The 27,580-nt window shown below is 34.3% G+C and overlaps 1 protein-coding gene and 1 pseudogene across 1 annotated transcript; both read left to right on the top strand.

Annotated features, from left to right (window-relative positions):
- Positions 1-21,572: 21,572 nt before the first annotated feature.
- LOC120172111 (calcineurin B-like protein 8) lies at positions 21,573-22,960 on the top strand. Its single transcript, XM_039179667.1, has 7 exons — positions 21,573-21,657; positions 22,007-22,089; positions 22,165-22,224; positions 22,317-22,425; positions 22,527-22,579; positions 22,682-22,762; positions 22,844-22,960. The coding sequence occupies exons 1-7, from the start codon at positions 21,573-21,575 to the stop codon at positions 22,958-22,960; spliced, it is 588 nt and encodes a 195-aa protein (XP_039035598.1).
- Positions 22,961-25,635: 2,675 nt separating this feature from the next.
- LOC120172126 lies at positions 25,636-26,964 on the top strand (annotated as a pseudogene).
- The last annotated feature ends 616 nt before the right edge of the window (positions 26,965-27,580 follow it).

Below are 27,580 nucleotides of genomic sequence, written 5' to 3'. Positions count from 1 at the left end.
ACTTACCAACTTGACTAACTGCATGAGCTAAATCAGGACGAGTACATACCATTGCATACATCAAGCAGCCAACAGCATTAGAATACGGAACCTTTGCCATATCTTCAGCTTCCTTATCTGTCTTAGGGAACTGTTCTGATGAGAGCTTAAAGTGATTCGTCAATGGAGTGCTCACTGGTTTTATGATGCTCATCGCAAACCTTTCTAGCATTTTCTCAACATAACCCCGTTGAGATAGCCACAATTTTCTTGAGTTTCTGTCCCTGCAAATTTCCATTCAAAGAATTTTCTTTGCAGCACCTAAATCTTTCATATCAATTTCCTGACTTAATAAAGTTTTCAAAACGATAACATCATCCATGTTTTTCGCATCAATTAGCATATCATCAACATATAACAACAGAAAAAATAAAAAACCATCATCAAGGCTCTTAAAATAGACATAACAATCATACTCACATCGCTTGTAGCCAATCTTGATCATATAGGAGTCAAACCGTTTGTACCATTATCTCGGAGACTGTTTCAACCCGTACAAAGATTTTTTCAATCTACAAACTAAATGCTCATTTCCAGGTTAAGTGAAACCTTCAGGTTGCTGCATGTAGATCTGCTCCTCTAAATCACCATGCAAAAAAGTAGTTTTAACATCCATCTGCTCTAAATGCAAATCCCAACTAGCCACAAATGCAAGTACTGCTCGGATTGAAGTGTGCTTGACCACAGGAGAAAAAATTTCATCATAATCAACTTCTTTCTATTGTGAAAAACCATTTGCTACCAAACGAGCCTTGAAATTCTCCTCCTCTTTTTCTGTTACTACTGGTTTCTTCTTATACACCCATTTGCAACCAATAGGTTTCTTACCCTTAGGAAGGCGAACTAACTCCCATGTACGATTGTGATTCAAAGACTCCATCTCCTCAACCATGTCAGCCATCCACTTGTTATTTTCCTGACTAATAACAACATCATGAAAAGTAACCGGATCATCACTGCTAACAGTAAGTGCAAAAGAGACCAAGTCTTCAAAACCCAATCTTTTCGGAGGCTTTATATTCGTCCATCTCACCCTGTCTCTGGTGAGACTGAAATCCTTCAAATCAACCGTAGTGGAACCACCAGAAGTCGGTTGATAAGTTTCTGTTTTCTCAACTGGAAACTAGTTGAAATCCACCATTGTCGTGTCTTTCTTCTGCTGCAACATGGATTGTTCATCAAAAACAACATCTCTACGGATCACAATTTTCTTCGCAACTGGATCCCAGAACTTGAATCCTTTGACACCTGTCTTGTAACCTAGAAAAATGCACTCATTCGATTTTGCATCAAGTTTGGATCTCTCATTAGTAGGTATATGCACATAAACAGGACAACCAAAAATACGTAAGTGATCAAAAGTAACATCATGACCAGTCCATACCTCTTCTACAACTTTCTCAGCCAATGATCCCCTTGGCGATCTATTGATAAGATAACACGCCATGTTAACAATCTCAACCCAGAAGTGTTTGGAAAGCCCCGCATTCAACCGCAAACATCTGGCTCTTTTATTCAACGATCTGTTCATCCGTTTTGCAACCTCATTCTGTTATGGTGTCTTGCGCATTGTAAAATGTCTCTTAATCCCATGCTCCTTACAGAAGTTTAGAAACTATGAATATGTGTACTCCGTACCATTGTCAGACCGCAAACACTTGATTTTTCGTCATGTTTGGTTTTCTACCTTAGCTTTCCACAGCTTGAACTTCTCAAAAACGTCAGACTTATGTTTAAAAAAATAAACCCAAACTTTTCGTGAAAAATTATCAATAAAAGTAATATAATACTTAGATCTACCCAAAGACAATGTCGTGGAAGGGCCCCCCCATACATCAGAATGCACATAATCAAGAATCCCTTTAGTTATGTGCTTCCCAGTCTTGAAACGAACTTTAGTCTTTTTACCAAGAGCATAATACTTGAAAGAATCGAGCTTACAGCTTTTAACACCATGCAACATATTTCTTTTATGTAATTCAGCAATAGCACGTTCACTAAGATGAGCAAGACGCATATGCCATAATTTGGTAGTATCATCACAGGACTTAACAGAATGAACTTCACCTACAACTGTACTCTATAACAATCTATAAGTATTCCCTGCAACCATCTTTCCTTTCATCACAATCAAAGCTCCTTTAACAATCCGAATGGTTTCCCTATCCTCATCAGTATTAGGGATAAAACCATGCTTGTGCAAAGTGCCCAAAGAAATCAAATTATTCTTCAAATATGGGATATGACGAACACTACACAATGTCCGAACAGAACCATCATACATCTTTATTCTGACATTACCAATACCAACAATATTGCAACATCGATCATCACCCAAATATACAGAACCAGACTGTATGTCGAAAACCATTCCCTATTTGGCATGATGTGATAAGAACATCCAGAATCAAGAATTCAAGCATCCGTCAATTGAGTCGTTGAAATAGAGAGCATATCACCCTCACTGCAATCAGAATTGTCATCCTCAACCATATTTACAGACTTGGATGAGTCATCACGCTTCTCATCAGTCTACTTTTTCAACTTTAGACAGTCTCGCTTCATATGTCCCGCCTCCTTGCACTTGTAACAATGAATTATCTTCTTATCCCTATATTTGGATCTGAAATTCTGCTTCTCAGACCCTGTCTTCTCTGGCTTTTATCCACGGTCTCGATTACCCTTGACATATAAGCTACCAGCTTGAGGGCTTTCCCTGCTTCCACTGGTTGTGAGCCAACAAGGCTACAGTAATCTCCTCAACTTTGATAGTCTTTTTCCCATATGTAAGAGTAGTCACCATGTGTTCGTAAGAGGGAGGCAACGAACACAACATAATCATCGCTTTGTCTTCATCCTTAATTATCACATCAAGCTGATCCAAATCAGAAATGATTTGATTGAAGACATTCACGTGTTGTGCCAAGTTATGATCCTCCTGCATCTTCAGCCGCTGCTTTAGATACAGTTTAGTCGTTAAAGATTTTGACATAAACTGACTTTCCAACTTCTTCCAAATTTCATCTGGAGACGACATATGCATGACGTGATACATGACCTCGTCCGCCAAACATAATCGTATGGTTCCTGCCGCTCGCTACTACAATTCTTCCCAATTTTCCTCCTCCATCGAAGCCGGCTTTGTAGGTCGCAAAGCCTTTAGGATCCCTTGCTATGCCAACATATCCTTCACCCTTGGTTTTCATAATCTGAAGTTACCCTAACCATCAAATTTCGCAAATTCGAATTTGGGTCATGACATCTGATACCAATTGTTGAATAATCGGGTAAAGAAAACAGAAAGAACACAAGAATTTTAACGAGGTTCAACAATGTTCTTACGTCATCGGTGCCTTAGACGGCGCTAGAATTTTTATTCAATTCAATGTCTCATAGGTTTAGGTTATATCTCCTTTTATAATAAATAAACTCTGGTACATATTTACAAAAATAACTCTGTACCATACCGGTGGGCCGCAGCCCCCGCACCCCCAACCCACATAATTGTAACTCCCTCTACGAGACTTTCCTTTACCGGTATATTTATGAGACATACCTAACAAAGAATAATTGGGCCATTTTGAGGGCTTGTCTACATCTTCAAGTAGATGAGTTTGAAAATATTTTTCTAGTTCGTCTTGATCCCAAAGTAATTGAATATGCAAAATCAAACATAAACATTGGTTAGCATGTCTGTGAATACTAAAGTTAGTTTGGATAATTGGTTCCTTTATATGAGGAAGTGAAGTTGAGGTTGACTCTTTGTGAGTTAAGTCAAGTTGTGGGTGACTCTCCTTTACAGGTTAGGTCAAATCTTTGATGTTCCTCGAGTCCAATATCCTTCGTCGTGAAGTTGGAATTTAACTCAAGAATTTTGGTTGAAAGATAGCTCTTCTAGATTGTAGACGACTCCTTTATTGCGAGTTAAGTCGATTTTGCAATTGTTTCTAAACCCAACATCTTTTGTTGTGAAGTTGAAATTGGTGTTCAAAAACTTGGATTGGAAAATAACTCATCACTTTTGAGTAAAGCTAAATTGCATACGATTCTCTTGCATTTTCTTTCGTACCCAAATATATTTCTTCATGAAGTTCACATTTGACTCAAAAACCTTGATCATAAAATAGCTCCTCATTGTTGAGTTAAGCTATGTTTTGGATGACTCCTCCGTAGCGAGTTATGTCGATCCTGGACATCTTTCGAGCTCAATATCCTTTGTTAACTCAAAAACTCTGCAAATTTTTACACATGAATGTAATGTTATGAATGAAATGCTCTTAGGAGTACATAAATTTAGATGACTCCCTTTTAGGGGTTAAGTCATGTCAAGACAATGTCTCGAGTGAAACATAATATTTTAAGAGAAAATATCTCAAGTGATGTGAAATATTTTTTGAGAGAAATTGTTTCGAGTGAGACAAAAAAATTATTTTAAGAAAAACTATCTCAAGTGAGATAAAATTTTTATTTTGAGAGAAAATGTCTCGAGTATGACGAAAAATTTCAAGAGAAAATTTCTCAAGTGAGAAAATTATTGTTTTTGAGAAAAACTATCTCAAGTGAGAGAAAATTTATTTCAAGAGAAACTATCTCAAGTTAGATGAAATTTGTTTCGAGTGAAATTATCTCAAGTGAGACAAAATATTTCAAGGGAAATATCTCAAATGAGATGCAATTTTGTTTCCAGTGAAACTGTCTCGAGTGAGACAAAACTTTCACTGGAAAATATCCCAAGTGAGATGAAATTTTTAATATTACCTCAAGTGAGACGAAATTTATTTGAAGAGAAAATAAACGAGATAAAATTTTGTTTCGAGAGAAATTGTCTCGAGTGAGATAATTTTTTTAAGGAAAACTATATCAAGTGAGATAACAAAAATTTTCAAGAGAAATTGTCCCGAGTGAGACTATTTGTTTTAAGAAAAACTATCTCCAATGAGATAAAATTTTTATTTTAAGGGAAGATTGTCTCATTCAAAACAAAATTTCTGATCATAAGGAAGAAAAAGATCTTTGAAAAATTTTAAAGATATCATCAAAAGAGAGAAAAATTATATTGAGAAAGGTTTATTTTTTGAAAATTTTAAATATGCCCTCGAGTAAGGAGAAATGGTCTTAAGAAAGACAAATTTGAAATTATTCTCATGGGAGAAAAATTATCTTTAAAAATTGAGAATATCCTCATGAGAGGAAAATAATGAATGATAAATGTTTAATGCAAATATGTCAATGATACAAGTGCATGCTTTCATGGATGATAATGATGCAGAGGTGGGTAAGAAGCTTTCATTCTCGAATTCTTCAACCCTCCTCACCATTTCACTCGAGTCTATCACTACAATTATTGGCTTGCAAAAAAAATTTCTTCATTCCCTAATAAACTCTTGCATAATGTTTTTTTCCTCGAAATTGATCATGAGCTTTCATACCTGATATACATGCATTCCCTAGAGAGACTATATTGTTTGAATATTTTTTTCATCTTCTTTTGTTTTTTTTTAAAATGTGAAAAAATTCTCTTTTTTTGAGAAACAAAATTATGCCCCTTGTTTTAGGCTCACAGTTGAAGCAAATTATAAAACATGAGTTCATTAAATATCAAAAGAATCAAATGCTCTTTCAATCTTTCAAAGTTATAGTTCTTTGACAAGTGACAAGGATAATGGTGTGAATTAATTTGGGAAGTGTTTAGATTGGCTTCATTTTCCAAGGGATTCATTGGTTTGGTGATCATGTACATTGGTTTCATGCATTCACATATACCTCTGAGATGCCCCTCGACCTCCACTTATTAGTGATTTCTTAAGATACCTTTGTGGGCGCATTCGGTACTGTAGTGCTAGATATTTTAATGAGTGTTCATATTTCAGTTCTATGAAATCTTGGATTTGTTCAAGTTTTGTAGACTCCTTTAGCATAGACAGTGCAAAAATATCACTCTAAAAATAGAATTCCTAAGTGTTTGTGTGTAGTCGACTATAACAAATGTTCCTTAACTCCCTTAGTCCACTTTTACATCGAAACTCATTCTTGGTTCGAATTTTAGGCCTTACCGCCTTCCTTTAAATAATACTTCATTAAATTTGATTTTCTTATTTTTACTTTGATTTTTCTCAGAGATTTATCTCGACACAAAGTGATTAGTTTCATAATCTGAATGCAATCTTATGAATAAAGTTAGGGCTTTCAACATGATCCATACTTCAGTGGAATACCTCTAATTAGAGGATTCAAATGTTAAAAAGTGTTTGACTTGACAACTTGAATGGAACTCACTTCATAAAGGTTGGATATTACCTCCATAGTTTCTTCAAACATTACCTCAGAAGATTATCAGCTCACTACTTTCAATGGAGTGCCTCCAACAATATTAAAATTGCCTTGCATTAATACCAAATTAATTCTTTGAGTTTTCGATTTCAAGATTTTGTAAGCTAATAAAAAATAACCTGTTATAGTTTGAGTGTCGTTAAAAGTCAAGAAATTTCATCCTTAAAGCTCAATTTCCAAGCAATTGACCTAAGCCAAATTCATCTATTCCATTATTTCATTTGTGAAAATTATGAATCATCATTGAACATCCTAAATAAAATGCAGTCTAAATGATCTAGCAATATCTTGTACTATGAATGTCACATCTTACCTATTTATAAGAAGACTCGTACTACACTTGTAACTTGTATCGGATGAAGACCTCCTTTGTGCCTGAGAAGGCTAGGGTGTGACTTTTGAGTCATCTTTTGAGGAAGTGTAATCAAGTGTTTTTTTTTTGCATAGAATCGATGGATCTTGTCTTGGGTGAAAGATCAAATGGATCTATTTTTAAGATGAGTGTAATCAAGCCACTTTTCAAAGGTCTATAGCCTAAATTCTTAGAAGAGACTTTTAATTCGATTAATATTTAAAGAACTTAAAGATTAAAATTTTACTCATTGCTCATAACCTTAGAAGGTATCATTTCATTTGATGCATTTAAACATCAAGCGACTTAAAAATTTTAAGGTGAAAAAAAGAGAAGAAAAAGTTCAAACAATATAGAATGCAAGTATACTATGAAGAATGCATCATAATTCCTTATTACTCCTCAAATGTCCATGCCCCTGAATCGACTAAATTTTAGACCTTGCTCTTTAGTGCCCCACAATTCTCATTAGTATGAACTGAACTCCCTATGTGCCAGCTGCATATATCATTGACATCATAGCCTTCATGATACGAGGGTTCTTTTGGCTTTGATTGAACAATAACAATTTCAACATGTAGTGGGTCTAATGCTTTTTCCCCTTTCAAATAAAACAAATTTAATTAGTCGTTTATGTTTCAATAATGAATGCATATTTAGAAGAATACAAAAATTCATGATGAATGAATGAAAATTTTGTGGCATTGATCCAAAAAGTGTATGTTATGATAAATAACCTTTATTGGGATAAAAATGTTATTATAATGAGACCAAAAACATTTAAAAGTAAACTTGGGCTAACTCTTTAAAACTCTGGATAGCTTCAAGTATGTTGACAAGTCTTCTTGTTTTACTGGTCACTGGATGAATGCCCTGATTACCCTAGCTTCTTTTGCCAAATTATACGGGTGATGAACCGTCTTGTGAACCCGATCTAAGATATCTAATATGGAAACACCTCTTACCTTTACTTTTCGTTAGGCTTGTTCCCATCGCGAGTGGCACTGCTGTCCTCCAATGTAAGAGATTATCTGAAGTTCACTCGCTTTCTTCTTGTATCCTTCAATGACGCTCTGCATTTAATGTTTCATTTTTCCCCTGTCTGGGTTGTTTCATAGTGCAAAAAATCACACGTCCCTCGATAGTGGACTTCATGTTTTCAACGGTACCATAGATTTCATAAATGTGTTAATGCTCGAAATAGAGACTCATCCAATCGTACACAAAGCAAATACTGAGAATTTTTGCTTCCTCTCGTGCTTTTTCTTATCCCACATGCTTTACAACTTCTGAATGTCATTATGCTTGAGGTTGGTCGAAGCGTAGTCAACTAACTCTAACACATATTTGTCTTGTAGATTGTCCTTTTTTTAGTTCTCTCTCATCATCACCTTACCTCCTCGTTTTTAACCTCTTGCATCAGAACCCCTTTGTCCATTAATAAAAACTATTCAGAGTTACAAACACTTTGTGGATAAACACCTCTTTGTAATGATCCAAATCATAAATGAAAAGGTGAAAAAAGAAAAAAAATTAAATGAGTTAGTACGGTAATCTAAAAATAAAAGCAAAATCATAAAGGTTCCTACCCGTATGATATCTATCTTGCATGCTTTTATTCCTACCTGATCATGATTTTCTATTCCTCAAGCTTTCCGACAAAAAATCCTAACAACATATATTTCTAGTTCACATGCTTTGAACAATAAAATTAAGGAAATAAAACATGCATCCTAGGGTTTGCATGTGGTTTTGGGTAGGCTTTAATCTCATGCAACAATTTTGTTGAGTTAATCGAATGACGAAATTGGCCAAGAGGGGGGGTGAATTGGCAATAAAAAATTTTGTGGAAGCTTTTGCAGAAAATTGAAAGTAATTGCACAGCGATTTACAGTGGTTCGACTTTCTCAAACAAAGTCTACGTCCACTACCTTAGCTATCCACACTAAGGATTTTCCAACAAATTCACTAATTTGTTCTTTCTTTTGAGGCCAAAGAGATAACCTTACAATTCCCTCAAGAGTATACCCCAACTCTTGAGAACACTCTTTTCTCAAAGAGAAGATTACAAATTTGCAAACTTACAAGAAAACCTCACAAGGTAAGATGTTTGCACAATTCTAGAACAAAGAAAAGAACACTCAAAGATGAATACAACTGAGCACAAAAAGTGTTCTTGAAAGCAAAATGAATATTGAATGAAAATGGGCTTGAAATGCTCAAACTTGAGGTTTGATGCTTTCTCTTTGATTCTCTCTTGATTCTAGTTGCTTGATGTTTCTTGTTGTTGATCAATGGCTTCTAAGCTTGCTTAAATACACCTTGGATCACTTCTGAACGTTGGGGATAATTAGAGAAGATATTATAGCCGTTTTAGTGTGAAAACATTTAATAAAACAGCTTGGAGCGTGGGGGGAATCGGTTCCCTAAGTGTAAAATTCAAATATTTCGACCGTTGAACAGGGGGGAATCGGTACCCCCTTGGGGGGAATCGGTTCCCTCCGAGCATTCTAGAAATCTCGGAGCCAAACCATTCAGGGGGAATCGGTTCCTCCTATGGGGGAATCGGTTCCCTCTGAGCAATCTGGAATTTTTGGCTTTGAATTGGTTCGAAATACTTTGTAAAATATTTTGAAATTGTTTTATGATTAAAACTTAATTTTACACTTAAGTAAGGATCAAAAATGATTTTTGAAATATTTGGAGTAATGTTTTGATATTCGAATAGTTATATCGAATATACTTAGAAAATCATTTGGAAAATCTTAAAATCCATTTAACTTAATTTGTTATATCGAAATATTAAAATGTTTCAACAATCTCCCCCTTTTTGATATAACAAAACATTTTAGTAATTTTAAGATTTTTGAAATCAAGTTTTTAAAATTACTCCCCCTTACTTTAACACTTCTTCAATTTATCATGTAAAACATTTAACACTTATTCTTCTCCCCCTTTTTGTTAAATCAAAAAGACATTGTAAAACAAGGTTTTGAAAATCATTTAGCCAATTGATTTATTAATTATAAGCTTAAGCTGCTAAGATCACAATCAAAAGAGAGGTTAGCCATTAGTTTCATAAATCAATATTCATAAATAATGTGATATGGCAAAATTGGTCATGTTGCTAATGATAATGTAAATGATGCAAAAATGAATGAAATACACCAAACATATAAGTTCATACCATTCATAAATCCAAAATCCAACAATCCACAAAATCAAACAAATCAAAATGTTGAAACAATATTCATTTTGTTCAAAGTCTTAAAGCTAAACATAAAATCAAGCATCCGGATCGGTAGGAGGCAAACGGGCTCGCATAGCAGCCATTTCATGAGTTAGTTCATTGATACGAGCGTTGGTTGATTCATTGTTTGCACGCATCTCCCGAAGAATCTCTAATTGTTGAGCTCCATTGTGGATAAATGGGACTCTATAGAGGAAAAAGCGCGAGTCCATGGTAGCATATCGGAAATCGAATGTCTCCATAAAGGATTGAAAATATGGAGGCATTTGATGCGTTTGTTGTGCTTGCTCCTCGGGCTGCTCTTCGGGCTGATCAGGCTCATCTTCGGCTTCATCGATATCTTGCATTAATTGCTCAAGCTCGGGATCTTCGTCAGCTTCGGGTGGAACTTGTGAAGAACTAGCTCCCGGAGTAGAAGATCGAACCCATTCACCGGTTTCTTTGTCCTTTACCCATCCCGCTCTCGTTAAGGAAAGAAGATTTATTTGTTTCTTAAGAGGAAAAACGGCATCTAGACCGACTCTAAGCCCAGCTTTGGAAAACAGATTACTCAAAAAGCAACTGTAAACTAGAGATGAACAGTGTTTCTTGTTAGGAACAAGATTTACGGTTTCAACAATTTCAGCAAAAATAATCTGAGGTAGGTTAATTTTAATACGGTTTTCGAAACAATGTAACCACCAAAGATCCAAAGCTCTAAGAGTAGAATAACGACCTCCGGATGGTCGAAACCACCAAGAAATCATTAGATGAAGAAAACGCTCATGTAGGTCTAAGACACTCGCACTATCTCTTCTTTTATAACGAGAACCTAAAATTTGTTTTTCATTCGAAATACCATCATTATCTAATCCAAATGTATTGGCTATATATGTCGGATCAATATATAAGAATTGTCCTAGAAGGTAGGAACGAATTCCTATGGTTTCGGTTTCAGCTTGGTTTTTAACACATACGGCATTAGAGTAGAATATACGAACAAGTTGATGGTAAACGATGGGTTCAAGATCAAATAGTTTATCAAATTTCCATTCTTGTAAAATGGGAAGATATTTAAAATTGATAGCTAACATAGCTTGACGAGAAGGAATACGTTCTTCCCGGATTTTGTAAGAATCGAAATACTGATAATACCAATATCGGTGATTTCTAGACCCAGGATGATTGAAACACGAATTTTGGATAGTCAAGTTAGGATCAGTGGGATTGGGATTAGAAATTGGAATAGAATGAGGATTTGGAGGTGGATTTGGTTGACGACTAGAATGACTAGATGAAGACCTAGGTCGTTTAGGATTTGACATGGTGAAGGAAATCGGAATAGATAGAATAACCTGCAATTTTAAAACAAATGTATGCAATTCAATTAATCCCAAAACTCAAATGAGTCCTCAATATTTCAAGATTCTCTAAATCAATCCTAATGGGCAAAGTTTTTGAAAAACTTTTGAAAAATATGGTTTTGAGAAACAATATATGTATAGTTTTTCATAACAACAATATAATTTAATCAAAACACAATAGTTTGAAAAAAACAATTTTTTTTTATTTCGAAAATTAAAAAAAAATTGAAAAATTCTTGTGTTTTTGATGAAATTAGTTGTAACATCTAGTTTCTAATCACTAAATAATCAATGCCCGATCACTATTTCAACCTAGAACTAATTGAAACTAATCCTATGTTCAAAAATAATGAAATAAAGAGTTTAAAAAAAATTTACCTTGAAAGATGAAGATTGAGGGGATTTAGATGTTGTTTGCACGATTTTAATGATTCCAACAGGTTTAGAAGATGATATATGAAGTAAATTCCGATTAATATCGTCGATTTGAGACAAAAATGGAGATTTGAGGGTGTAGGAGGTGAAAAACGGCGGAAGAGAGAAGAAAATGAGGGTTTGGGATTTTGGGGGTGTTCTGTCGATTTTAACAGAACCCCAGGGGGTATCGATTCCCCTGTGGGGGGAATCGGTTCCCCTTCAAAGGGGGAATCGGTTCCCTCAGGGGGGGATCGATTCCCTCTGCACCAAAATGCTAAAATCCGATTTTTTAAGCACAAAATGCTAAATTAATCTTTTCTAGTGGTATTGGCAACTCATATATCAAACATTAATTATGTTCAAATAATTAAATTAATATTTAATTGATTTTTGAACATAAAATTAATTTTCATTAAGAATCACAAACTCCCCCTAACTAATAGCAAGAATGCAATCAAAAATTATTATTATAAGCATTTTTCAAGCTTTATTAAAAGTGCTAAAATTATTTTAAACACTAAGTGAAGATAGGTTGGTCAAACCTAATTCTCTCCTAAGTGTCCAAAATCTTTCCTTGTCTAAGGGTTTTGTAAAGATATCCGCTAATTGGTGCAAAGTATCAACAAATTCTAGAACTACATCTTCCTTAGTGACATGGTCTCTAATGAAGTGATGTCTTATTTCAATGTGCTTAGTTCTAGAGTGTTGGATGGGATTTTTAGTGAGACAAATAGCACTAGTATTGTCACACTTGATAGGAATAGTACCTACTTCAATTCCATAATCAAAAAGTTGTTGTTTCATCCATAAAACTTGTGCACAGCAACTACCGGCTGAAATGTATTCAGCTTCAGTGGTAGATAATGCAACACAATTTTGTTTCTTTGAAAACCAAGAAATCAGCATATTTCCAAGGAATTGGCAAGTACCGGAGGTGCTTTTCCTATCTAATTTGCATCCTCCATAATCCGCATCAGAAAAAGCATGCAAGCTAAAACTAGAGTCTCTAGGATACCAAAGTCCTAAACTAGGAGTGTCCTTAAGGTATCTAAAGATTCTCTTAACAGCTAGTAAATGTGATTCCTTAGGACATGATTGAAATCTAGCACATAAGCAAACACTAAACATAATGCCTGGTCTACTTGCAGTTAGATAAAGCAAAGAGCCAATCATTGACCTATATAATTTAACATCTACACATTTACCTCCTTCATCTAAGTCAAGCTTTGTTGAAGAGCTCATTGGAGTGTTATGAGGTTTCCCATTTTCCAGTCCAAACTTCTTGAGCATATCTTTGACGTACTTAGCTTGATTAATGAAGATGCCATCTTTTCTTTGCTTGATTTGGAGTCCCAAGAAAAATGAGAGCTCCCCCATCATGCTCATCTCAAACTCACTTTGCATTAGCTTAGAAAATTCTTGGCAAAGAACATCATTAGTAGAACCAAATATTATATCATCAACATAAATTTGAACTACTAATAAATCTTTACCTTTTCTCTTTAAAAACAATGTAGTGTCAACCTTTCCTTTTAAAAATCTTTTTCAATTAAAAAATTTAACAATCTTTCATACCAAGCTCTAGGAGCTTGTTTTAAACCATAAAGAGCTTTTGTCAATTTTAAAACATGATCCGGAAAATTTGAATCTTCAAAACCTGGAGGTTGTTCCACGTACACTTCTTCTTTTATAAAACCATTTAAAAATGCACTTTTAACATCCATTTGATATAATTTAAATTCATTGAAACATGCAAATGCTAATAACATTCTAATTGCTTCCATCCTAGCTACGGGAGCGTATGTTTCATCATAGTCTATGCCTTCTTCTTGAGTATAGCCTTGAGCAACAAGTCTAGCCTTGTTCCTCACTATATTACCACTTTCATCAAGTTTATTTCTAAAAACCCATCTAGTACCTACAGTAGATTATTACTAGGCCTTTCAACTAATGTCCATACTTTACTTCTCTCAAATTGATTTAATTCTTCTTGCATAGCCATAATCCAAAGTTCATCTTTTAATGCTTCTTTGATGTTCTTAGGCTCTATGCATGAAATAAATGCAACATAATTACAGATATTTCTAAGAGAAGATCGAGTAGTTACCCCTTTTGATGGATCACCTATAATTTCACCATCTTTGACATAGTTGTACTCTCTTGGAAAAGATACTTCCCTTTCTTCAATGGTTGGATTCTCGAGGGGATCATGAGTTTCCTCATCTTTTGTTTCTTCCTTTGATGATGATTCTCCAACGTCATATCTAACGTCATTTGCTTGTACAATACCTACATCATCATTAACAGAAGAATCTTCCTCGGAAGGGGATTATCATCGAAACAACATGTATAGACTCTTCTACAACTAAAGTTCTTTTATTAAATACACGATAAGCTTTAGAGTTTAAGGAATAACCCAAAAAAATTCCTTCATCACTTTTAGCATCAAATTTACCAAGATTTTCTTACCGTTGTTTAAAACAAAACATTTACATCCAAAAGGATGAAAATAGCTAATGTTAGGCTTTTTATTTTTGAGAATTTCATATGGAGTTTTCTTTAAAATTGACCTAATCATTACTCGATTTATAACATAACAAGCGGTATTTGTGGCTTCCGCCCAAAAATATTTTGGCAAATTATTTTCACAAAGCATGGTTCTAGCCATTTCTTCTAAAGTTCGATTTTTCCTCTCAAAAAACTCCATTTTGTTGAGGGGTTCTAGGTGCTGAAAAATTGTGGCTAATACCATTAGAATTACAAAACTCAATAAATCCAAGATTTTCAAATTTAGTTCCATGATCACTTCTAACACTAGTGATAGAGTATCCTTTTTCATTTGGATTATTTTTGAAAATGTGATGAAATTTTCTAATGCTTCATCTTTAGTACTTAAGAATAGAACCCAAGTGTATCTAAAATAGTCATCTACCAAGACAAATGCATATTGTTTTCCTCCCAAGCTAGTAGTTCTAGTTGGCCCAAAAAGATCTAAATGGATCAATTGTAATACTCTACTAGTTGATACATCATTAATAGATTTAAAAGAAACTCGTTTTTGTTTTCCTTTAGCACAAGCATCACAGTTTTATCATTATCAATTTAAGCTTAGGCAACCCTCGAACTAAATCACCTTGAATTAGCCGTTGCAAAACACTCATACTAGCATGACCTAGTCTCCTATGCCATAACCAACTATCATGCTCATCCTTAGAAACTAGGCATAAATTAGTCATATCAATAGAATCTAAATGCACCATGTAATGTTTCCTATTCTATGACCAACAAGCATAATCCGTTAGATGCAATGTCAATGACTTTACAACCATTAATTTCAAATAAGACATTGAATCCTTTATCGCATAATTGACTAATACTCATAGATTATGCTTTAATCCATCACATATAAACATTCTTAATTTGTATGGAAGAGGTATTACCTATTGTACCAATACCTTCAATGTGACCTTTTGAATTGTCTCCAAAAGTCACTTCTCCTCCATTTTTGGCATTAAGCTCAATGAACCGGCTTTTGTCTCCGGTCATATGTCTTGAGCATCCACTATCAAGGTACCATGAGTTTGAATTTGTTTCCCGTGCCTTGTAGCAATGCTCCTTTCCCTACAAACATAGATTAATTTTTGATTTTTGGTACCCAAATTCTTTTGGGTCCATATCCATCAGTTTCCAAAATCCTAGTCCCTTTAGGTATCCATTTGTGTAGGATATTTTATCTTTAGTAGTAATGAGTTCTTTAGGAACCCACACACTTCTAATGATTTTTTCCATTAGAGGTTCTTTGGGACCTCTATGATTGTAGTTTCTAAAACTTTTTCTACAAAGTTGGATTTTGAATTTTCACCTTTTTCAAAATGTTTGTTCCAACTTTATCAAAAGAAGTTTAAGATCATCAATTTTCTTTTGATGATCATCATTGATCTTTGAAAGTAAATTTGCAAATCTAAATTTTTCTTTTCAAACTCTTCTAGTTGATTTGCAAATTTTTGATTTTACTTTCAAGATCGTTGTTGGTTTTGGATATGAGTTTGTTTTCATTTTTCAATTTTGAAACATCATTTTTATATTTTAAAAACAATTTCTCATAATCCGAAGCCAACCCATTGTACTCCTCAAATAACTCATCATAAGATAAATCATCAAAATCGGATGAGTTAGAGGTTACCTTAGAATCTTCCCCGAATGCCATCAAGCACAAGTTTGCTACTTCTTGTTCCTCTTCATCAGAACCTTCTTCATCGCTCCATGTAGCCACATGAGCCTTGTGCTTATTCTTTGATTGACCCTTTTCTTCAATTGTGGGCAATCATATTTGACATGCCCCGGCTTTTGCATTCATAGCAAATGATTGGGTCCTTCTCTTTGGTTCATTTTTGAGGCCTTCGTTTCGTTTGAATTTTCTTCCTTGGTAAGGTCTCATCATTTTCTGAACCGTTTGGCAAACAATGCCATTTCCTCGTCATCATCATCATTAGAATCACTCTCATCTTTTGTGGATTTGAGAGCAACTCCAATGTTTTTCTTCTTCTCATTCTCCTTTGGTGTCTCTTCAACTTTATCAAGGTCCACCTCATCTTCAAGCATCATCTCATGAGTGAGGAGTGAACCGATAAGTTCTTCAAGAGTTAAGGACGATAGGTCCTTAGACTCGATGATTGCCGTCTTCTTTGATTGCCATGATTTTGGGAGGGAGTAGACTAACTTCCTCACAAGCTTTTCATTTGAGATGATCTCTCCATATGATTTGAGACCATTGACAATCGTTGAAAATCTATCCGTCATAGCTTTGATGTCTTCATTTGGTTTCATCCTGAAATTTTCATAGCTATACGTTAGAATACTAATTTTTGATTTCTTTACCTCATCTGTACCTTCATGTGTGACTTGAAGTTTGTCCTATATTTCTTTGGCGGTTGTACACGATGAAACTCTTCCGTATTCATCTGGTCCAAGAGCACAAAAAATAATATGGATGGCTTTGGAGTTGAGCTGGAACATTCTTGTCTCTCCTTCACTCCACAACCTTGGATGAGTGAGAGGTTTGATGTATCCTTCTTCTACAGCATTCCATGCTCCCATGTCACTTTCTTGAATGAAGTACATCATTCTATTCTTCCAATAGGCATAGTTAGCTCCATTGAAGAAAGGAGGCTTGTTGACGGGCATCGAATCGAGACCGGAGTCGAAGTTTGAAGTGGAGGCCATTGATGACTTTGTAATCGATGTAACTCTTCCCGGATCGACTCAAGAGGCGATTAAACCTTCAAATGAGTTAGGCTCTGATACCAATTGTTGAGTTAATCGAATGACGAAATTGGCCAAGAGGGGGGGGTGAATTGGCAATAAAAATTTTTGTGGAAGCTTTTGCAGAAAATTGAAAGTAATTGCACAGCGATTTACAGTGGTTCGACTTTCTCAAACAAAGTCTACGTCCACTACCTTAGCTATCCACACTAAGGATTTTCCAACAAATTCACTAATTTGTTCTTTCTTTTGAGGCCAAAGAGATAACCTTACAATTCCCTCAAGAGTATACCCCAACTCTTGAGAACACTCTTTTCTCAAAGAGAAGATTACAAATTTGCAAACTTACAAGAAAACCTCACAAGGTAAGATGTTTGCACAATTCTAGAACAAAGAAAAGAACACTCAAAGATGAATACAACTGAGCACAAAAAGTGTTCTTGAAAGCAAAATGAATATTGAATGAAAATGGGCTTGAAATGCTCAAACTTGAGGTTTGATGCTTTCTCTTTGATTCTCTCTTGATTCTAGTTGCTTGATGTTTCTTGTTGTTGATCAATGGCTTCTAAGCTTGCTTAAATACACCTTGGATCACTTCTGAACGTTGGGGATAATTAGAGAAGATATTATAGTCGTTTTAGTGTGAAAACATTTAATAAAACAGCTTGGAGCGTGGGGGGAATCGGTTCCCTCTCATAGGGAATCGGTTCCCTAAGTGTAAAATTCAAATATTTCGACCGTTGAACAGGGGGGAATCGGTACCCCCTTGGGGGGAATCGGTTCCCTCCGAGCATTCTGGAAATCTCGGAGCCAAACCATTCAGGGGGGAATCGGTTCCTCCTATGGGGGGGAATCGGTTCCCTCTGAGCAATCTGGAATTTTTGGCTTTGAATTGGTTCGAAATACTTTGTAAAATATTTTGAAATTGTTTTATGATTAAAACTTAATTTTACACTTAAGTAAGGATCAAAAATGATTTTTGAAATATTTGGAGTAATGTTTTGATATTCGAATAGTTATATCGAATATACTTAGAAAATCATTTGGAAAATCTTAAAATCCATTTAACTTAATTTGTTATATCGAAATATTAAAATGTTTCAACAAATTTGGTTTAGTTCTATAAAAGGGAATCCCCGAGTTCTCATCACTGGTGCCCCCTTGGGCCTACCATACCTTAATCCTAAACCCATCAATGGCTTGTGCGGACTGAGTTAAACTCGAGAATATACATTCCCTTTTGTCCATGCGATGAATAAATTCTTACGAAGACATATAGTATATGAATCTCGAAAGCTAATTGCTAGGCCCATGCGAAGAATAAATTCTCACTAAGGAGTCGTTTTCACCCCCACTTAAAAGGTTCAGAGCTCAAATATAGAGCTTGAGATGAAATCTCTTTGATAGAAAAAAAAATGAAAATCACTGAAAGAACACATCAGTACAACTATTTACAAAAGTAAAAAAAAAATCCTCGAAGGTAAAGTAAACGGATCTAACAATTAAATAAAGGATCAAACTTACAATTTTTGCATATAAAGACAACCAATAACCAATTATGGCATTACTCTCTTCATATCCCTAACAGAGTCACCAAGCTGTCGCAACGGTCCTTCGAGTGGTCATAGGATCAAATTTCGACTTAAGGTAATTTTACTTTTTTGGAGTCACCACCAACCTTTTTGGATTAGGTAAGGATGGATACCTAAATTTTACCTCTTACCAAATCTACGTCGTACCAGAGATTAACTTGGAAGGGTTCGGGAGTCGATAACGTGTGGGAAAAGATTAGCACCTCCCACATCGTCCTTGCGATACCAATACGGTTATGTGTTGTCATAGAAAAAAATTAAATTTTAATAGAAAAAATTAAGTTAGGGCAAAAATTTAAAAAAGATCCAAATTATTTACCTTTAAGTATGTGTCACGATAAAATAAAATAAAATAAATTAGGATTGTACAAAAACTAAAAAAGATAATAATTTAGGTATAATCTGTAAAAATGAGACAAAAGGAATTATATGTACCAAAATAAAGAAATAAATCAAAACATAAATGAGAACATAAACTATTATTAAAAATAAATAAAAAGAAGGAGAAATTTAAAGGACATAAAAGCATAAATACTACAAAATATTTGATAAAGAAAGAAGTAAAAAAATGAATCGTGAATGTAAACAACATAAAAAAATCATTTTTAGAATGTTGAATTAAAAAAGAAAAAGAATTAAATTAGAGTTAATTTTTAAAAAGAATATAAAATTAAATAACAAATAATGAGGATGGAAAAATGAAAATCAAATTAAGAAAAATTAATTGAAAGAAGGAACATGAAGTACAGCTTAGAAAATAAAGAATTTTAAAATAGGAAATAAAATGAAACAAGAGAAGAAGTAGAAGAATTTTAGCAATTTAAAAAAAATAAAAGAATAAACTAAATTAGAAAAAAAGGTATAACACTAAAAAATTAAAATAAGAAAAAAATACTAAAAACAGACGTAAGAACTAAACGAATTAAAAAATTAAAATATATAAAATAAAATTAATAAATCAAAAATAAATCATAGGAAAGATAACACAATAAATTTTCAAAAGAAAGATAACAAGGACGACGTTTGTGATTATCTCTTACTTATGTGAAAACACACATATCTCATAAGGATACGATTGGGTCATCGTATCATTTAATTGAATATGAATTTCAAAAGAAAATTCAAAATTGCATCTAAATAAATAAATAAATAATAAAAAATTTATCATTCAAAATTCAACATTGATTTTCATCGAGAAACTTCAAGGAATGCTTGATCTATAAAGATCTATTTGAAAGTTTTTTTTTCTTATTTCTTTGGTTCGCTCTTTGATGGAGTTTTTTAAAATATATAAAAAAAAAGTCAATTGGCCCGAATAACAAAAATACAAATGAAATAAAGAAAAAGAATATCTTTAAACAAAGATTTTCTTTTATTGTTCTCAATTTTCGATTCCAATATCTTGATTGACTCTCTTTGTTTTCTTCCCTTTTCTAAACAAGTCTTCTCTATTTTATATAATAAGAGTGTCTTTTTACAGGCCCAAAAAAAATTAAAAGAAAAAATTCTAGCATCTTTTTATTAATTATAGATATACTAATTAAGAAAAATAACAATAAAATAATAAAAAGATCATAAATTGTCCTAAATAAATAATGAAAAGTATAAAAGCTGAATTTAATTACAAATAATTAATAAAATAATTAAAATTTTGTAATATGTTCAAATTCTCATATTGGGCTCGTATCTAATTTTTTGCACGTGTTTGTCTTCACTAAAATGAACATATCTTGAGTTTCCAATGTCCGAACGAGACGTTTCAAAATGCGTTGAAAAGCTAACTGAAAGCTGATTCTATCTCAAGAAGATATCATGTCCGAAAAATATTTTGATCTTACATGAAAATTTGTTGCAAGTCGACTGATGTCCAAAACTTCAAAATCAACTTCAATAAAATGTTATGGGCTTCAAAAATAAATGCATGCTGAAAAAAAATCAGTTATTACAATATGTCATATCAAACTCCTATTAACGGTTTTATTACTTTTTGATAACGATCATTTAGTTACTTTTTGAAATTTTAGTAAAAAAAATTACTCATACTTTAGTGATCATTTACGTGGTTTACCTTAAAATTATTTGAGTAAATTACTTGTTTAGTATTTAAATTATTAATTTTGATTCATTTTAGTACCTAAACTTTCAAGTTTTTCAAAATTATGTCTAAAGTTTAGTTTTCGTTTCATTTTAATATCCCGTCAAAATTTAACGTTAAGTTTTAGATAAAATTAAAAAATTTAGATACTAAAACAAACTAAAATTGGTATTTTTAGGTACTAAATGAGCTTTAACTTAGTGCATCTATTAACCCACATTGTAACCAACACTAGTAATAACAATCATTAACAAGAAACATTGACTTTCACAAGTAGAGTTTGATATTAAAAATGATTAAAAACTAATAATGGAGGAAGCGGCAGCTATGGATGTCAACTGAATGAAGGGTACAAAACCAATTATATGGAACCGTACAACAATAGATGCCCCTTCACGACGTTAATATCCACGCTTTTGGGTCTTAAAATAATGGAAAGCGAAGACTTTTAAATTTTTTGTTTGAGAGAAACAAAGAAGACCATCAGCCATTATAAAATATAAATAGCAAAACAAGAAAGCCAAACGGAGTACAAAGCTTGGCTAAACAAAAGTGCATCACAAATCGGTAATTCATGCACCAAAATCCCACTTTTATCTCATAATCTCTTGTTTTTTTCATTGTGGTCAAGTTTAGTTTGATGTTTTAGCTTTATATTTGCATGTGGGTAGTTTTCTCTCTTCAAGCAACATTCTGGATCTTGATTTCTTTTGGGTATTTAGATTTTGGGCAAATGATTTAGTTCTATGGCTGTTTCTTCATGATTTCTGTGCATAAATTTCCGATACAATTTTACTTGCTGGATTGTTATAAATTCAGTTTGGAATTTTGATTTGGCAAGGCTCATTGGACTGCATTATTTGCATGAAATTCATCACCTGTTGGAGAAATCATGCGTGCTTTCAGAAATTGTTTTTCCTTGAAGAAACCCAAACCTGGGTTCGAAGAGCCTTCCATTCTTGCTGCTGAAACACATTGTAAGTTACTACACTGAAGACGTACATGCTGTGCTTCCAATGTTTATTTTGGCATCATTTTGCTATTTTTGATAGCATACTGGGAAGGATCCATAATTTTATGCTAGGGAGGCAAGCTTATAAAATGTTAGGAGTCGAAACAGATTATAATTACAAAAAAAATCTAAATTACATGAGAATTTGAAATTATCAGGGGACTAACTGCCCTGGCCAGTCCCCCTCAGTCCATCCCTGGTGGCATAACCTCTTCACGCAAGAGCTTATAAGAACATCATATTCACGCAAATTTACTTGTGCAATCTGTACCTAGTACTCGCCTAAGTGTAGAGAATTTCTTATAATTTGACAGTTACTGTGAATAAAGTAGAAGCTCTACATGATCTGTTCAAGAAGTTAAGTAGCTCGGTAATCGATGATGGTCTGATTCACAAGGTATACTCCTTCCATTTTGGTTCAGATATGTGATCCATTCAAGAAGTTGTAATTCTTTATATGCTTTCTGAACAGGAAGAATTTCAGCTTGCATTTTTCAATAACAGCAATAAGCAGAATTTCTTTCTAGATAGAGTGAGTGTTGTTCCATTCAAATCTGTTTTGTTCCACCATCTTATACTGATTATTCACAGAAATTTCTTCAAGGTGAATTGATTTTGTTGCAGTTATTTGATTTGTTCGACATTAAACGCAATGGCGCTATCGTGTTCGGAGAGTTTGTTCTCTCTTTAAGTGTCTTCCACCCCAGAGCTCCAGAAGCAGATAAAATTTCATGTATGTAATGTATTATAGAATACCAAATGTCATCTGTATCTTCCTTTAATCCTTGCTTGGTTTTCACTTTCATGTTAATATGTACGTATATCTTCTTCCAGACTTGTTTAGATTGTATGACATAAAACAAACTCGCTTCATTGAGCGTGATGAGGTAAGTACTTGTAACTTTGAACTTGCAGTTATTGTTTGCTTATGAATAATTAGATGATAACGTCAATGGCATGATATTCGCCTGGCTTGACCTAACCGGAAGTTGAAAGAGATGGTATCGGCTCTGCTTAGTGAATCAGATCTGTCACTTTCCATTGATGCGGTGGAATCGATCGTGGATAAGGTGTCGGACATTGCAAACTTTTTTATTTATTGCGTATCTCAGTTTCCTTTCTCGACATTGATATTACTCGTATTGGTCCAGACAGTGATGGAAGCAAATTTAAAATGCGATGGGAAGATCGATGAAGAAGAATGGAAGGAATTTGTGACGAATAATCCATATATCTTAAAGAACATGACACTTCCATATTTGAAGTAGGTTTCTAATGTTCTAGAGCTAAACATGTCATTTAAATTACTGATTATATGTATTTGGATATTATTTTTCAGGGAATTGACTTTTGCATTTCGCAGTTTCATACTGAACACTGATGTAACGGATCTGGAGTAACCGATGAAGACGGTGTGCCTGCTCGAGTTTTTATTCAACATGCTAGAAATTCGAGGAAAATGAAACAAGAAAAAAACTAGTTTGGAGAACTAGATTGTGTTTATTGTTGCATTCAAAGAGTCCTCTGAAAGAATAGAAAGAGAGTAGTATAATCCATATACATACCCCTGTTTTGTCATGCATTTTGAACTTGAACATCTCTGCAATTTCTTTTGTCCTCGTTTCTTTATGAGGCTGAACTACTGATTTCTGGTTGTATTATACACTTGGACTGTGAAATGTTATGTTTTCCAAATTCATGGGATAGCACATTTCTGCATGGCATTTACTGCATAAGTTTGATGGAACTGATCCCACCAAATATGTTTGGAAGCATTTGGGCACGGCATTTCCGGCCACATGCACATGATTCGACCATCATCTTCCGTGGACCGCAGCGAGCATCCACTGTAGCACTAAATCCTTAATGCCACCATTAGAATTACAGGTCCTTCAAGTACCAGGGTCTTAAATAAGATGCAAATATTACATATATTAAGATGATCTTAACGTAAAGATGATGGTTCCGAATCATATCCATGAACCCTTGAAACACATCACAGATCACGGATTGATCATGCATTTAGGGTACGTTTGGTTCACGGAATATAAAATTACCAGCGAGAATAGGATTACCGATGGTAATAAGATTACTGGGAATGTTGTATTTTGTGTTTGATTCGTTTAGCAGGAATGTAAGATTACAATGTTTGCTTAAAGGAATTAAAAATTATTGGAATGTATATTTTACCAAATTGTCCTTATTATATATTTGTTTTTTTTAACAAGTTGAATTCCACTATAATTTTACTATAATTAATTTATATATTTTCTTTAACAATTTAAATTCATAAAATTTATATAATTTTTTTTTACAAAATTGAAAAGATAAATAGGTTTAATGAAAGGGTAAAATTTTATTTTAACCCCTGGACTTCATATAAAATTCTAATTATGGATTTTTTTTGTAAATCTAAAATAGTTTAAGGATAAATTTGTAATTTAACCTTTGTAGAATTATTTTTTATTCAACGACAGAAGAAGGATATTTTTGAAAAAAAATTTAAGGGCATTTTAGTCCAAAACGCCTGTAATCCAACAATACCTAAGGGAAGAGGGTAATCATATTCCCGGTAATATACCCCCAAAATTCCACTGTTGGGAATAAAAGATTACCAGGGGTTGAGAATATTTACCAACTAAACGGAGAAATGACATTCCATTCTCCCGATAATGTGAGATGACTTGAACTAAAAACGCCCTTGGGGAACTCGGTGACAACAAGCTTAGTTTGCATACATATATAATACATGGCAGCATGCAGAGAAGTAAACCAAAACAAAGAGAAAATGAGATGAGAAGACTGATTGTCGCCTTCATTTCTTCACTTTGTGCTTGCTTAAATTTATTTTCTATCTAATCTGAAGATGAAACATGTCACTATCAAATTGGAGAGTTAATTTTTTGAACATATTAATAAGAACTAAATGTATGATTATATCTTTTTTTTAACTATCACTTCACTCTCTCTCTATCAAATGCTAACAACAGGGAGTTTGTTTGACATTATTTAAATAATTAAGTGGTCTGATTGATAAAATTAAAATATTAGCGGTCAAAATAAACTCTGCCCATAATTAGTTTACCCATATTATTTTAGGGTAAACTACATGTTTAGTATCCTAACTATTATTTTTATTCTATTTTGATAACTTAACCATTATTTTTTTTAAAATCATACCTAATGTTATATTTTAGTTTCATTTTAGTCACCCATTGTTAAAAAAATAACAAAATTGATGGCATGGTATTTTTAAATTTTTTAATGATAAAGAAGCATTACCTTATGGTTACATGTCATTATCACCAATAATTTTTTAATGATAGATTACCAAAATAAATAAATAAAAACGTAACATTAGATATGATTTTGAAACAAAAAAATAGTTTAGTTACCAGAAAGGAGCACAAGTAATAGTGAAGGTGCTAAAAATGTAGTTTACCCTTATAATTTTAAAACACGGCTCCCGTATACTCGTTGGGTCAAAGCTTCATATAAAGCCAACGGCTACATTACCGTTCTTCCCTCATTCTCTCTATCAAATCGTCGATGCTTTCCTTTTTAGCACCGGAGTAGAGAAAACCGGCAAAAAGATTGCGCAAATTTGAAAACGGAAAGAGCACAAATATAGGTAAAAAAGAGATGACGGATAGTGTAAATTAATCGGTTAGTTTTGGATCGCCCACCTCTTCATTTTAAAAAGCTCCCATTTTCAACCTTTAGCTTTCGATTATTTTCCTCCGGTAAAGAATCCGTGGTCTCTCCTGACCAGAAAGTATTGGATTTCAGCCATTCCAGCAGCTATGTCCTAGTTTTTTCTAGACTGCCATTGCAGAGATTGAAAGAGAAAAAGTTAGATTTTTTTTTTCTTCTTTTGATTTTCTTTTTCATTTTTCTTTCATCATTTCTTCACTCGAGAGGGTGGAAATCAACATTTGTGGAGATGTCCTTTGCGGATGTTGCTCGGAGGCGGGTTAGTCAAGAAACGGTTTACCCTGCTTCCGGTTATTTCAATAACCAAGCGGCGGTTAACTCCATCTTGATTTACCTTCAATTCCCGATTCGGTGATCCCGATGCGAGTCCTAGAATCCGATCCCATTGCTTCGGTCAAGCTTCAGATCCAGACGTGTAATGGGTTTGTAGTGAAGAAACAGAAGCTTGTTTCCCAAGGCAGAGAATTGGCTCGTAACGATTCGCTCGTTAAAGACTACGGCATAAAAGGTGATAATGTTTTGCATTTGGTCTTAAAACTTTCTGATCTGTTCCTCATCACTGTACAGTCGAGTCGCGGTAAGGAATTTGAACTTCATGTTGATCGGAATAGAAATGTTGTGTATTTGAAACAAAGGATTGCCACTAAAGGGAAGGGATTTGTGGATGTTAATGAACAAGAAATATTTTGTAATGGAGAAAAAGTAGATGACGAGAGGTTAGTTGATGATCTATGCAAAGATAATGATGTTGTGATTCATTTGGTGGTTCACAAATCAGCCAAAGTTCGAGCTAAGCCTGTCGAGAAAGATTTGGAACTTTCGGTTTTCGCCGAGTTCAATTCAGATGAGCGAAGAGGAGGGATTGTAGGAGGTGAACAAGACCAACCCAAGATGCTTCATAGAGATTTTTGGTTGGAACCTGTTCTTGTTAATCCTAAGGTGAAATTGCCTTTGTATAGGATATGATAGATGCCACATTTGGGGGGTTGCTGGTAGGGAATCGGCCTATCAGATCATCGGAAGGGACCGTAGGTACTTACTTCATGCAAGACAAGTTCGGTTTCGATTATGTGTCCATTTTTAAGCCTATCAATGAGGAGCCAATTGCTGTAAACAATCCACAGGGGTTACCTGTTTAAACAGATGGTGAAGGGTTGAAAAAGGGTACCAGGGTTGGAGAATGAGCTTTAAGATAAGTGGCTGCTTATATACTAGATCATCCCAAGAGTGGACCTCGATCTTTGTCCGACGAGATGTTGGGGTTTTCCGGTGTACCTTCTACCTGCTTGGTTCGATGCTTGCACGAAGGATTCAACCATCCCGATGGATATGAATGTGCACCCGAGAATGTTAAGGTTGGATCCTTGCAGATGTTTATGAACAACTCTGGGAGTTGCGAGGATATGGGATTGGAGCATTCCCTGTAGAGGAAGTGCACAAGATCACTGTGTTCGTTATAAGAATGGTGAATGTTGATAGGCATGTTGGGAATATCTTGATTGGAAAAAGAGACGATGACCGGACCGTTCTGATTCCAATTGATCATGGCTACTGCCTGCCTGAGTGTGTAAGTACTATCATTTTTTGTCTTCATGCTGCTTTGATATCATGATCCACTCTCATGACATATAAATATCCGAAACTATTTTTTTTCTGCTCTGCATGCCGTTTGAGGATTGCACAATTGATTGGCTCTATTGGCCACAGTCAAAGAAGCCTTTCTCTCCAGACACCATGCCTACATAAAATCACTGGATGATGAACACACTACAGCAAAACAGGTATTTTGCGGCTTTTTTTACATATAGCGGCGTTTTTAAGTGCCGCTAAAAACACATGCGGCGTTTTTTAAAACGCAACAAAATGCACCGCTGAAAATAACGCCACTAAAGTTAGCGGCGTTTTTTTAACAAAAAAATGCCGCAATAGGTGTTGTTATTTAGCGGCGTTTGTCACAAAAACACCGCAATAGGTTTTGATGTTTAGCGGCGTTTTCCCTACAAACGCCGCAATAGGTGTTGATATTTTGCGACGTTTTTTTCAAAAAACGCCGCAATAGGTGATGATGTTTAGCGGCGTTTCTCCCACAAACGTCGCAGTAGGTTTTCAGATTAAGCGGTGTTTGTATCGAAAACGATGCAATAAGGGTTGAGAATTAGCGGCGTTTCTATTGA

Source organism: Hibiscus syriacus, unplaced genomic scaffold, assembly GCF_006381635.1.
Source record: "Hibiscus syriacus cultivar Baekdansim isolate YM2019G1 unplaced genomic scaffold, ASM638163v2 tig00111842_pilon, whole genome shotgun sequence".
NCBI classification, from domain to species: domain Eukaryota; kingdom Viridiplantae; phylum Streptophyta; class Magnoliopsida; order Malvales; family Malvaceae; genus Hibiscus; species Hibiscus syriacus.
The sequence above is the reverse complement of the archived record's forward strand: the minus strand, read 5'-3'. Positions and strand labels throughout refer to the sequence as shown.

Excerpts from the sequence above, each read along its gene's own strand:
- LOC120172111 (XM_039179667.1), top strand. The coding sequence starts at position 21,573 with ATGCGTGCTTTCAGAAATTGTTTTTCCTTGAAGAAACCCAAACCTGGG. Across the intron at positions 21,658-22,006 it reads TCTTGCTGCTGAAACACATT|TTACTGTGAATAAAGTAGAA; the intron begins GTAAGTTACTAC and ends ATAATTTGACAG. Across the intron at positions 22,580-22,681 it reads GCTTCATTGAGCGTGATGAG|TTGAAAGAGATGGTATCGGC; the intron begins GTAAGTACTTGT and ends CCTAACCGGAAG.